The sequence below is a fragment of the Malaclemys terrapin genome, chromosome 11, assembly GCF_027887155.1.
Source record: "Malaclemys terrapin pileata isolate rMalTer1 chromosome 11, rMalTer1.hap1, whole genome shotgun sequence".
Taxonomy (NCBI): domain Eukaryota; kingdom Metazoa; phylum Chordata; order Testudines; family Emydidae; genus Malaclemys; species Malaclemys terrapin.
The window spans coordinates 39957980-39971962 of NC_071515.1; the positions used below are offsets into that span (position 1 = coordinate 39957980).

Genomic DNA, 13983 nt, shown 5'->3' on the forward strand with positions numbered 1-13983 from the left:
ACAGATTGAAATATGTAGGTTTCATACATCACCAAAAGCCTGTAGCTGGAAAAGAAGACAATTTTGCTTTTCTCACACAACAGGTAGTGGTTGTATGTTTCCATTCATGCACATAAGTCAGTACATTTTCCACTGAATTCCTTTATGATGCCATTTTTACTTTTATTTCCATTGTCTTGTACAGCTCACTGGTTTCTTAACCCAACTGTATTAGCTCCAAATACTCCAAACTATACTTCATAACCCAGAAGAGAGCAAGGAATCTGAGAAAAGTAGGAAGAATTCCCTTTTAGTATCCTATTGTTCACTAATAGCATTAGAAAGCCAAAAGATGAGGAACTTGAGTCCCATAAGTCTTTGTGTTTATTCCAAAAGGTTTACTGAGAACAATGCTTTGTCAGTGATGCCAATTTCATAGTCAAGTCAACAATCTAGATAAAGATTTTCCACCAAGCTGGAGCTCCGTGGTAACATTTTCATTGCCTTGTTTTTGTAAGAGTTTCAACACAGTCTTATGAATTGGCTATACTGGACTGTCAGTCGAAGTGGAACCAAAACTGCAGAGGGAAGTAGTCTAACTAGACACAGTTCAGAGAACTATACATAAAAGGATTTACAGCAGAGGCTTGCAAATTGTGGTTCCTAGAGAGCTCAGTCTCCTTCTTGTGAACAGATAGAGAGAAAGTGAACATATGGGGAGGAGGGCATGAAATGAAGAGCAAGAGTGTGACTGTCTTTTTCAGAAAGTTTCAAATACTTTCCCAACATTACTTAGTTGCTAAAAATTCCCACTGTTACTCCAAGTTCAGCTCCACTGGGGGCAGTTATGCTGGAAAAACTAGTACAGACAGGATTCCAGGGAGCTGCCAGCAGTTTAAGTACCGTATTGTCTATTGTCTTTGCTCAGAGCAGGTCTACACAACAATGATTAAAATACTGATGGCCACTGGTGACTTGTCTACACGAGAGCTCTACCCCTTGCTACCACTCTGGCTTTGAAATGGCAGTAGCAACAACAGGGGATTTTTTGTAAAAGAGTCCTCATAAAGACCAGGCCCAGGACAACTTTCATGTTGACTCTAGCACATGTCAACCTCAAAACTATCATGTTTTCTTTTTGTGAAGGGCTTTCTATACATGGAGTTATCTCTGATTAACGCTAAACAGGAACAAGGCACTCTTAATAAGAGTGTCCAAAATGGAGTTTATCAAGGACAGTTAAACTTATTCTGAATAAGGGTGTTCACACAAGGCGTTTATCAATGATTGCTAATCAGGAATAACTGTGTGTTCAGACAAGCCTTAGAAGAGACCACTACACTAGTCAGTAGTGGCTAGGTCTGGAATGTGGATAATGGAAGACCAAATAAATGAGGATATCCCTTTTAATCCACGCTATCTGTAAAAGTTTGTTTTCACGGAGAGGGTTTGAGCATAGTGATCAATCCTGAATTTAATTGTTCGAATATTGCTTTTAGAGAGAGAGAGAAATGAAAGAAGGGATTTTGAAGGTGGAATGGGGTCTTCTCAGATCCTCTTTCCTCAGCCTCTTTAAGCTCTGCTGAAGATGTTGGAATGATCCATTCTTCCATCTGATGAGAGCTGTAGATGCTGCCATCCAAAGATACTTAATACTAGCCTTGAGTTAAGCTGGATGAGGTCACATGAAAATGATTCAATGTGGTTTTGAAGTGTTATTTCATATTAAATATATAATTTTAAGATTAATAAAAATAAACTGAAATATATGTAAGGATAAAACTGATTCACAACTTCTATGGCTGAGACTGTGCTTACATGTTCTACACGCCTCCTGTTACCCGGTACATAGACCTCCACTTCAACTAGTTAAAGAGTCTGTGTTATTCACTGGTTACCACTTCATCTGAAAGCTATCAGTATAAAGCCCACATGAGAATGAAATTGGTAAAAAACTCTGAGTGCCAGAAAAGCAGGCTAGGGGAAGTCACAATTTAGTAATTTAAGAAAAACAAACCATTTTTCATTCTTTCTTCAACTCTTTGGTGAAAACAACAGGTAGAAAACGGAACACGGATAGTTTTGCACAGCTCTCCTATTGACTTGGACTCATAACCAGGGTTTGAAGAAGTGCAGCAGAAAGGGTGATGGTGTTGTGCTACTACAGGTAACAGCCTTTGTATGAGACCTGACAATGATATTAGTCCAGCAACTCTCTGCACCTAGCCAAATAGAAGTTAAAATCCTATAATTCTTTTCAAAAAGAGTATGGGATAACCCCAGTGTGCTGGGCCAACATTCCCTCTAAAAATAAAATAAGTTCTCACATCCAGGGCAATGTGTGAGCTATTGCCAATGGCTGCTGCATTTAACTTCACAGCCTCTACACAACCAGTATTTAATTACTTGCTTTTATAAGTGCTAAAATAGCTCAACTATGAAAGACACTGCATAAACCCTTATAATTAAATACATATACAATATACTCCAAATGGAATTCTGTTGAGCTAGGATAAAATAACTGATGTTCTGAGTGTATTTCTTTACAATTTCAAAACAGCTACGGCTGTTTTAAAGAGTGAACATCATTATTCCACAAGCATTTTCAAAGCAGCTAGACAAGTGAAGAATTATAGTCTGTACAACACATAATGACATTAGAAAGAAACTTGATCTATGTGACTCAAAATTTAGGTTGATAGATTCTGATACTTAGCATCCATTGTTTAGAGTAGTATGGATTTGGTTTAGGAAACGGAGTCATTGGGTGGTTCAGAGAAAATCCAAGACCTATGTTTGTGTCTGGATAAATCAGCTGGAACACTTGGTTTTATTTGTTAGTCGGCCTTATGAAATAATTTACTAAAATCTCAAAGGGAGAATTTGGAAGCAATTTAGCCAATCATGAAGAGCAGAACAAATTACTCTAAGTATTGGAATGCAATATCTGAGAGATCCTTTCTAATTCAATATGACCCATTTGCAAATAGGAAAGTTCACCTCACCTGAGGAAAGACTCAGGCCTAAGTGGTGACAGAAATGATTGGTCATTTGATGGGAAGAGGCTCTCTTACATAACAAACAACATTCACAGCCACATAATAGTTTATAGAAAGAAAACCCATGGGGGGGGGGGGGGGGGAAATGTAGGGTAGACTACAGATTTTGCAAACAGAATGCCCTTTCCTAGCATCTCACTAGTTTACATTTGAAAAGGATCCTGCTCTTTGTTATCAGAACTTCAGTTGCACTTCAGCTGAAGAAAAACAGATTTGTCTGTCTAGCACACAGGCCACTGGCAAGTGTTACACTTTGAAAGTGGACTATTCAAAATTTATTTTTATAGATAAAATCATTGTAAGAGCAAGAGATCTACTTTTTCCAAGGTTTTAATTCTTAGCCTTTAAGCATATTCACTACTAGTCTAAAAGTTTAGTTGAGAAGAATTCCAACTTTCAAAGATATACTAGGACAAATTCTTTGCTAAGTCAGGCCTCAGTAATTCCCAGCAGAATATCTGGACCACTGTATTTTGCAGGAGTCTGATTCACCACTGCATTACTCCACGTTTACACCTGAATATCTACATTGAAATCAATGGTGCCAGAGGGGTGGAAAACTGGAATAACATCAGGGTGGATCAGGTCATAGGTGTCTGTGATGGGGTGTCCATCCAACACAGGACTGGAAGGGATTAAGATGGCCAGATAGGGCTATTAACGCCACAGGCAGCACCTGGAGGAAAAGCCAAGAAACTGATTGCAATCAGCTTCAGCTGTGCAGGAAAAGGTGGGGCTTATAAAGCCACAAAGATGGTGCAGGGAAAGGGCAGTCATTCCCTGAGAAGAGAGTGGAGGGTTTGGAGCTGGTACATCCAACATAAGGAGGGGAACAAGGAGTTGTAGGAAGCAGTCCAGAGAAGGAGCAGCGAGGGCTAGGATAGAAAAGCCCAGAACTGATGGGTTGAGGGTCCTTGGACTGGAACATGGAGTAGAGGGCGGACCTGGCTTCCTCTACCAGCCAGCGAGGGCATGGCATAAACCGTCAGGGCAGTGAATGGGAAGACTGCCTGGGTCACTAGGGTAATGACAGGGAATTGAAGGATTGTACCCCGTAAGGGGGAATGCTGAGTGACCTAGCCGGAGGACTAAGTCACAAAGAGAACGCTGCGGTTCCTGGGACAAGAGTGGGGCTGCAGACCTAGGAGAGAGACAATGTGATGGGGTGCGACAACAGAAAGGGGCATCAACCTTGAGAGCTAATCCCCTGAGTGACCAGGAGGAGGTGCCAGACAAGCAGTGAGTGGTGCACCCCATGACAGTATTTAAAAATTCTAAAACATTGATGGTGTCCATATGAGAACATATTAGTCTCCAAAATACATATGAATGATAAAACAGCCATCTGGATCACATATTATTATGCACACTGAAGCATCACTATAAGACAACAAGGCATAGGCCAATGTAACTCAGGATTGGGGACTTCAACGGTAGAGTCCAGGGAAGGGTCTTGCGGCCTGCAGCATGCAGGGGGTCAGACCAGATGATCATAATGGTCCCTTCTGACCTTAATGTCTATGAGTCTATGAGTCTATGAACTCTGTATACAGACGCAAAACCATTTTGTGGGCAGGTTATTGTATTAAAATATTTCACTAATAGTGAACTGGCTAGCATATGGCTATACTGTAAGTTCTCTGAGTTTTACATATAATCACAGAATTAGCAAATGATCTTTACTGTTTATACACAGGGAAAATAACCAGCTAAATGCTCCAAGGGTTTGTGCAATACCTGACTAAGCTGTAACAACTTTTAAACTAGAAAATTCTAGAACTAGCCTGGAATTTCTTTTTTGTTTCTTTTCTATTTGGAACTGAAATGCTTCCCTTCAATAGGAAATATTTTATTGTTTTCAATAACAGCTTAAATGTTAATGTATGTTTACTAGCTTACATCCTAGTACTGTATATGTCTTAGCTCAATTAAATCAGACTATAGTTTTGGATTTGCCAACATAGCTTTTTTTCCCTCTTCCATTAGGTCATCACTTTAATGATGAATGAGTAGGGGAGTTGGTTTAAAACAATACTGATTAAGAAAAACCTGACAAAAATGTCAGGAAGGACTTGTTAATTCCTGCCATCTCCGCTCCTTTAACACACTGACACACACACACAAAACCCTACTTTCTGCTGTACTGTCTGTCAGCTTCAATTGTGGAGCGATGCAGGATTGATTGCAAGGACGCAGAGTAGGAACAGAGTGAAAGAATTCCTATATTCCCAAATTTCACTGACATATTTATTTGCTTACAAGCAGTTTTATTCCCTCCCCTTTAAATAAGTGGCAGAACCCACAAAACTTTTACCAACCTTTCTATACAGTGCCTCTCTACCTTTGAGAACAGTTATCAGTTGATTGTAGCAGGCTCTTACAGCAATCTGAGTGGAAGAGTGGTGTAAGACCACTTTTCTTAAACCAACTCCATGACACACAACTGTATGGAAATACTCTAGGCAACCCTCTCTAATAAACTTACTAAAATATAACTTGTTGCTCCTGATAGACTAATATCCATTCTTTGTAAACACAACACAGCTACAAACTGTAAACTGTTTACTAACTCTTTCCTGTCTCCTGACATAGGTAAAGTATTTTAAATACATTCTGCATTTCACAGATTAGCAAGGCAGCACAATCTAATCAAATACTTATCTTACTAAGCATGCAAGATATTGCTCATACTATCAGTTTTCAGCTTGTAATTATAAAATATATGAAACTGTTTTGAAATGAAATTTTGTGAACTTTCTCTATTGCCCTTATTTACGAACACTATTTTCACATTTTACATTCTACTAACTCAGTTATGCCAGAGAAAGAAATGAAAGCAACTCACCACACCATATGAATACGTGTCACATGTTTCAGACACTGGGAGACTCTGGATAACTTCTGGAGCCATCCAGGGGAAGGTACCCACCAAGGACATGTGTGTCGTATGGTGGTGAAACCTTGAAGCACCAAAATCACAGATCTGGCAAAAACAAACAATAAATGCCAACTTCTCATTCATTTGACTTCAAAGATATCACGCAAAGCAGCTGCAAAACCTTCCAAATAATTGAAATATTCCTACCTTTAATACTCCATCAGCAGCTATAACAACTGGAAAATCAAGAAAAAAAATGTAAGTAAATTACATTACAAAGAACAATGTATCTTGTTATTAACATCTTAATGGCAAACCAGTTGACATTTTATAAAGAAAAATGATCCCACACTGATCCAGTACTTGAATATACTGACACACACAATTCTCTTGATTTCTTGGGAGGTGTTTGAAGAAGACTTGTCAAATACCTGAAAGTCTATGAATAAACTCTGTAACTGCGTTAGAAAAAAATTCACAAAGAGGTCTATTAATAGTTAGCAAATTAAATTTTCATTTATTAGTAAAGAAACAGAGTACAACTAACTCCTTAGTTATAATTCAATCCTCCCTTACACATTTCCTCAAACACCTTACACAGTTGTAATTGTGGGTACAATGTCATCCACTGTATGTATCCATTTATTGATATTAGCTGCAAATAAGCCGGAGAAAATTCAGTGTGATGTTTGAATTATTTTTCAGTTTCACAGAGACATTTTTCATCAAATACCCTTTCCACAATCACCTTTACCCTAACTTTTACAGCGCATTAGCAAACACAGTGGAACCCGCTTGTAGGCAATGTCCAGAATTGTTTCAATGGACTTTCAATCCTCTTACACTGAAGTGTCACTTTACTTAGAGTGAAGTTTCTTTCCACTCGAATAGTAAGCTGATAAAGATGTTTAAAAAATTGGACTTATAACCTCCTGCATAATGTAAAACACCAGACACCCTGCTACTCGAAGGTTTCCTCCACACACCTAGTCAAAATTATTGTTCTGTTTGGTTTACTTTAGAATACCAGGAATGTAAAGTCTCTTTACTGGTTTTGTTGAAAGACCTCTTGGGAAAGATCTCATGTTCAGTGTAAACGCTAACACCTTAATTGAAGAGGCAGGGGTATTTAACCTTCAACAAAGATGTCCAGTATCTCCAAAATTAATTAGCTATTGAAAAGCTGAATAGTTGCAAACAAAAACAGAAAAATCAAGGAGTTTGACTGAAACAAAAATTCTCTACTCTCAATTACACATCGCAACCTTCACTCTCTTGCCTCCTATGACATCATCATTTCACTAGTTCTCTAGTCATCAGAGATAAAATCAGGGCAGACAAGATGTGAATTGAATATCTAATGTAAAATATAAGCAGGGGAAAAAGGCATTTTTGGATTTATTTTTTAATAAAAAATGTTCCAGGGATTCATCAACATGAAGCAGCAAAAAAACAGTGCAATCTCAGGATTTTTCTGTTGTCTATCACCTTTAAGTGAGTTCCACTGTACCAATCCCTCTTGAAATGCATATAGCAGATGGGTATTAAGTACTCCACCACCTCCCTCTTTTCCTCTGGCTGGCAAGGGAGGAAAGGAGAAGTTGTCATTACTCGTACCACTTGGGAGATGGGGAAAATAGGAATTCCGGGTCCCAGGTTTTGTTACAGCTCCTTCCCATGTGGAACAAAGAAGATAAAACAAGACCTTGCTGCACATCAATAAGGGTGTGTCCACTCTACAAGAGCAGCTATCCACCACTAGCATAGTTTTCTCTCTCAGCTTGGAGAATCTGTCTTCTAATTTTTATTTATTATTTTTGGCTCATGTGGACAGGAAAACAGAATCCCTATAACTGCGTCAGAGAACACCATTAGGACCTTGTCTACACTAGCATTTTTCTTTGAATTCCCCACTATTTCACTGCCACCAGTGCTCCTCCACTTTGTATTTTAAATTAAATTTGATATTTTGAGGAATACAGATAAATCCCAGGGCAAAGCAAGAGCCCACATCTTTGGAATCCAGAGGTTTTCTATGCTTATTTTGATCTTACATTCAGATTAGGACTTGATGAAGATTAATTCTCATGGCAATAGTAATAAAGCAACGAATACTGATATTAAAGGGTATTTATTAAAAAGTGGTTGTTTTGGGTCAATTTTGAGTTAACCAAATTGTGGAAATCATTCAGCACACTAAGAAGTTTCAACTTTTCTTTTGTTTAAAGGCTCTTTTTACTTTCCATGAAAGTTTGTCAGCTGTACCCAGATTTCTCACTAGGTCTCTAAATGTAGTATTCTAAGCCAAAATGTCTCATGCAGCCTTTGACTATATCACCATCTATGACTTCCTAAAATGGTACATTTTGGCACATCTCCACTAAACTTTCATGGAAGCTAAATAAAAATTTTCAAACGGGTAAATTGAAACATATGCTCTGAATGCCTTTTATGCCCTGGTTAGTGGGGATATTCAGCACAAAAAAATAAGCTTACCTCAAAAACTGATGTGAGCCTTGCTCACCCTTAAACAAAGGTAGAAGGAGATTTCTAACTATAAAATCCAAACTACAAATACGGAAAGAAATATCCAATATTTCCCATTACAGAAATCAAGGTTCACAATGATTCTTCCCAGAGATTCACTTTAGCAATAATAGCATCAATGATTAATCAAAGTTTATAAAACAAAATAAATATTTTCTTAAAAAGATACTTAAGAATGAAACTACATCCAGCCATTTCTCCATGATGACATTCTTATACAGCATTTGGTGAATCAGAATAATTTGTAAGCCACTTACTAGTAGTAAATATTTCAATTAAAGTCACTTTTCAGCATGTTTCATAACTGGCCTGGAACTAACCAAGTAGAACAGTTTCATTCAAACCCCACAGCCAATTACATTCTTCAGAAGCACTATCATCTGCAAAAGTTCAATCAATGCTGAAAGAACTACAACATTTTTAGAGAAGATACTGGGCCCGAATCTCAAGTCCATTTCGGCTGTTTTGCACTGTTCATAGCAGTCCTCCACCATCCCTTCCTGGGCCTCAGCATACAGGACATTTCCAGGAAAAAGGGAAAGTACCCTGGCAAACCTTGGCTGCTGGAACAGTCTCTGGGAAACAAGGCATAATTTAAAGCAGCACTACAGACTGCTCTGAATTATGCCAGGGACTGGAATGGTGCCCAGATAGCCTCAGAATTCGGGGCAGGGAACACAAAGATGGCTTAGTGCTGTCTTTTCTCTGCCTCAGCTGCGTATCTTAGCTACAGCTGAAGATTTAGCCCTGTATCTCTCGAAGGCTAAAGTTAAATTGTCACATTAACTGAAAGTAGAAATATAGAATCACTTAAGTGTAAGGCTACTTTACCATTTCTAGACTTCAGATCTCTGTGAATTACTTTGACCGGAGCCTCCATATGCAAATAGTGCATTCCTATAGAAAAATGAGGGAAAGTGTTTAAATTATGGTGGCTTAGCAAGGCCACTGCTTGTCAATGCTTGTGTTAATGATGATCTATAGTACATTAGAAGAGGAATGCTGCTTGCCTATGTGATTATTTGCATGTAGAGAGCCCTAAAGTATTTAAAAGTATACATGTAATACAGTGCCATGTACATGAACATAAACAGATGGAGACATCACCCACCCAATATATAATTTTTATGCTCTTATTTCTCTTCTTTCATTTCCTATTTTAAATATCTTTAAACATCTAATGCAGGCAGAGCTGGGTGAGTCCTAGATAGGCTTATCAACCAGAAATATGATCTGTGTTCCAACAGTTGGAGGTATTCTGCAACTTGCTCTTGCGTCTAAACATCACACTCAATGTTGGGATTTAAACGATAATTGCATAGAGTTAATCATAATGACAAGCCCAATGCCTTATCTGCTGTACCTTCTTCTAGGGCTTGGAGGATATAAAATGTAACCACTAGCCTTCATTATTCAGATGAAAATATTTAGCGAGTAACTTGGGTATTTTGAGATAAAACTCCCAAAAGGCTGGCACTTACAAACCTTTTAAAAATAAATAAAAATAAATTGTGGTTTAGCCATTTAGTCCCTGGGGCACTGAGATCCTCTAGCATGGACTCCTGAAGAGCCCAATGACTTCTATGGGACACCACATGTGCACAGGGATGAACACTGACTGCAGTGCAGTGCACAGGGATCAACACTGACTGCAAATCTGAATGCAGGATCAGGGCCTTAAAGAATTAGCTAGTCTTTGAATGTGTATTTAACAACAAAAAGGGACTAAAAACTGTTTACTAACACTTTAAGTAATTTAAAAAAAAACAGTCAAATTACTTGGGAAATTTTGAAGAGTGTTTTAAAATTTTTGTGTGTGGTACAATACATACAGAATAGCATCCACCTGTCTCAAGTTACTTGGATCATTTCTAATTAAACTGTTCCATAGAGTAGTCTAATGGCTTGTCTAGACACTAAGGACATGTCTACATTACGGGCTGGATTGACAGGCAGTGATCGATCCAGCGGGGGTTGCTTTATCGTGTCTAGCCTAGATGCAATAAATCGATCACCACGCGCTTTCCCGTCGACTCCGATACTCCACCAGAACAAGAGGCGCAGGCAGAGTCGACAGGGGAGCGTCAGCCATCGACTTACCACAGTGAAGATACCGCGGTAAGTAGATCTAAGTACATCGACTTCAGCTACGTTATTCACGTAGCTGAAGTTGCGTAACTTAGATCGAGACACCCCCCTCCCCCAGTGTAGACCAGGCCTAAAGAAAGTTAAGACAAATTAACTAAAGGTGTGAAGTTAGAGCACATTATTTAAAGTGCATAAAACCCCTGTGTTGGGTGCTCTCATTTAGAAGTAAAGTGGTTTTAGTTTGCTTTAACTAACACGGGAAGGTATTCTGGAATAGCCACTCCTGACTCCCTTTGGAAGTGGATTAAGCTAATTTGGAATAAGGCACTCTTCTTGGAAAGTGTCCACACAGGAATTTAATCAGGAATAGCTATTCCACTTAAAATTCAAACCCCACCCACCTTAAACCAAAATTCACTTCTCAGCGTAGGGAAGCTCTTAGTCTTGCTTAAACTAAAGTGCACTAAGGTCACTTTATTTCATCTTAATTTTCCTGACTATCCCTATATAGCCAATATAAGCCATAAACCTAGATATTGACATATCTATGCAATATATTTCTATACACAGTCACTCATGAAAAATATTCTGCTGGGATTTAGAGCCAAAACACAACTAGAAATGATCAATGGGAGGGAGTTATTGTTAGAAATCAGCCTCTCTTACCTTTAGCTATGTCAGTTGCCCAGGTCATCATATGCTCCATATCCATGTCTTCACTTCTGTTGCTATTAATGTAATCATACAATGAGCCAACAGAAGCATATTCTATTAAAAAAAGATACATAGCATGTGTCAAAATGTTGCTTCTAAATCAAAAGCTGGGTGATTTACCACCACCGACTGAATCTATTTATAGACAAATGTAATCCTCATATAAAACTCTGCAATAAGACTCTGTGGGTTCAATAGTTAGCAGCAGGTTGTATTCTGCAGGGGTGTAAGAGAGGCATTTTGTTTTTAATTATCCCCAGACAGGCAAGTAGTGGACTTTAAAATTAAGACAGTAGAAAGGCTCAGCATAAATAGAATTCAGATTAGCCAGATCAGGAGCTTGACAAGTATTTGGGGACAGGTACATCGGGATGGTTAAAAAAAAAGTTTGATGAGCACAGTTCTGCTCAGAAAAACAACTATGTAAAAATGTCACCTGCTCATTTGCATATTCAGAATTTCATCTACTGACTTGAGGGACTAAAATAAGTTGTACTGCTTTTCTCTGTTCTTATCCCTGCAGAGCCAACACTGCTAAGAAAGCAAGGTGGATTCTGTTCCTTCTTGTTCATTGTCAACAGAATTATTTACAAATTACTTTGTTCGGAACAATGACATCTGTGCAAACCCATTAACAGAAGTGTGGTTGCACAGGTGTAACTAAGGGCATGTCTACACCACAGTTGGAGGTCTATCTGCAGCATGTGTAGACATACACAAGCCAGCTTTGAACTAGCTAGTCCAGGTACCAACTGCAGTGAAGCCATGGCAGCATGGGCTAGCTGCCCAAGTACAAGCCCCGCAGTGAGTCTGGGTACGGTCTCTGGCAGCTAGCGCATGCTGCAGTTGACACCTAAGCTAGCTAAATCAAAGCTAGTTCAGACATGTCTACACATGCTGCAATCACATCTCCAATTGCAGTGAAGACATACACCCCAAGGGCTAATTTGGCCTGTAGGGCTCTTTATTGTTGGTGATGATGTGTGGAGAGAATCCACTTTGACTTTCAGAGCCCAGGCTGAGTTTGCAGGGCTAGAAAAATCAATCTATTTACTGCAAACTGAGCACAACTGATTCCAAAGTCACACATACAAACTTGGAACTCCACAGTGCCATTTGATAGTAATTTTTCAGTACTTTAAATCATAAAGTTGTTCTTCATGGGAACACAGGATTTGCCATTCTTGATCAGATTACTGGTTCGTCAAATGGACTCCAGCAGTGTCCAATATTTAGTGCTGCAGAGGAAGGTGGACACTCGTCATCACTGTATTATTGTGCAACGTCGTACATGAGGGAGGGCAAAACAGTCCATCACAAAGTAGGAGATAATCTACTTTACTTACTGTCTAAAAATATATGAGTCAAGTATTAGAATATGACCTTAAATTAGGTTTTTTTGGGGGAGGGAAAACAGGAGAGTCAGATAAGTAGAAAGAGAAATTTTTGTTAAGAAAAAAATGGTCTAATGTTGAAGTGCTGTGGCCAAATTTTCACCTGTGCTAGGATAGGCTTGGTGTGAGAAATGTGGGGACGGGAGAAGCTGTCAGAAACAAGTTCTGCCTCCCTGATTTTCCTGGTGCAATTGTGCCTGCCCTGCCCATTGGCATATGTTGGAGCAGCGTAGGGGCTGCTGTAACTTCTGACAACTGGTTATGGTTGCTATGACACTATATCCTAGTAGTGAATTAAGCAGACACTACATCTCACCCGCTCCCAGCCTCTATGTCAGGATGTATAGGGGCAGATGATGTAGGACCCAGCTACACCACTTTAAACCAGCTGAGAACTTCCCTACACCAGGGAAATCATCAGTTGGTCTCTTAGAGCCAGATTCCACCACTTTAAACCATCTGACTGGTGCAAAGTGGCCAGAACAGGCGGGCAGAACCTCGGTATGTAAGCACAACTTCTAGGCCATGTCTATACTGCAAAGTTCAGTCAATGAAAATTATGTTGGCATACAATCACTGAAGTCTGTATATCGCTCAGACGTATGCATGCTTGGCTTCCTGTGTCAGCGCTCCCCATACTCACCAGGAGTGTTTGTGTCGATGCAAAGTGCGGTGCACTGGATAGATATCCCAGCGGTGCACTGGATAGATATCCCAGCGTGCCCCACACTGCTGTGTGGCGCAGTGCCTTTTGGGACCTTTTCACAGTGCTTTGTGGGATAGTAGCAAAGTGCCCAGGGATTTCTGAGAGCTACAGGTCAAGTTCCTAACATGCAGGTTTCTATATCCCATACTACCTGCCACATCCAGTAATTTTTCAAAACTCCCACAGTCCCACGTAGCACTTTTTGGTCTCCACCATCACTCTGACAGAAGCATGGAGCCTGCAGAGCTCATCACAGTTCTTATGTGCATTGCTAATACATCCAGGAAGCATCATTGTCCAGTATGTGCACAGCTTGAGGAAGTACTGCTACCATTAGGACTAAGATGAGAACAATGTGGAGATGTTCGAGCACAATAACTAGAAGCTAATGGGCACAGTGAAAAAACATTCCAGGTTGCTGCTGGCATTTTTTGAGCAGCTTCACATGGTAGACAGTGAGTCCCGACTGTTGGAACTGCATTGTCATAATGCACATTTAAAATGATGAGCACTGGCTGCAAAACTTTTGAATGCAAAAGGCCACATTCTTGGACCTGCATGCCGAGTTCGCCCCAGCCCTTCAGCACAGGGACACCAGAATGAGAGCTGCATTGACAG

At 39.6% G+C, this 13983-nt stretch overlaps 1 protein-coding gene across 3 annotated transcripts in view; it reads right to left on the minus strand.

The window, feature by feature from the left end:
- MAP3K20 (mitogen-activated protein kinase kinase kinase 20) overlaps positions 1-13983 on the minus strand; it is a 130236-nt gene that overhangs the window by 63454 nt on the left and 52799 nt on the right. For all 3 annotated transcript variants that reach the window (XM_054043675.1, XM_054043673.1, XM_054043676.1), the window contains exons 4-7: positions 11218-11319; positions 9295-9360; positions 6124-6152; positions 5884-6021 (exon numbers count right to left, since the gene is read on the minus strand). In XM_054043675.1, coding sequence (XP_053899650.1) covers positions 5884-6021; positions 6124-6152; positions 9295-9360; positions 11218-11319 — 335 coding nt within the window. The remainder of the gene's footprint in view (positions 1-5883; positions 6022-6123; positions 6153-9294; positions 9361-11217; positions 11320-13983) is intronic.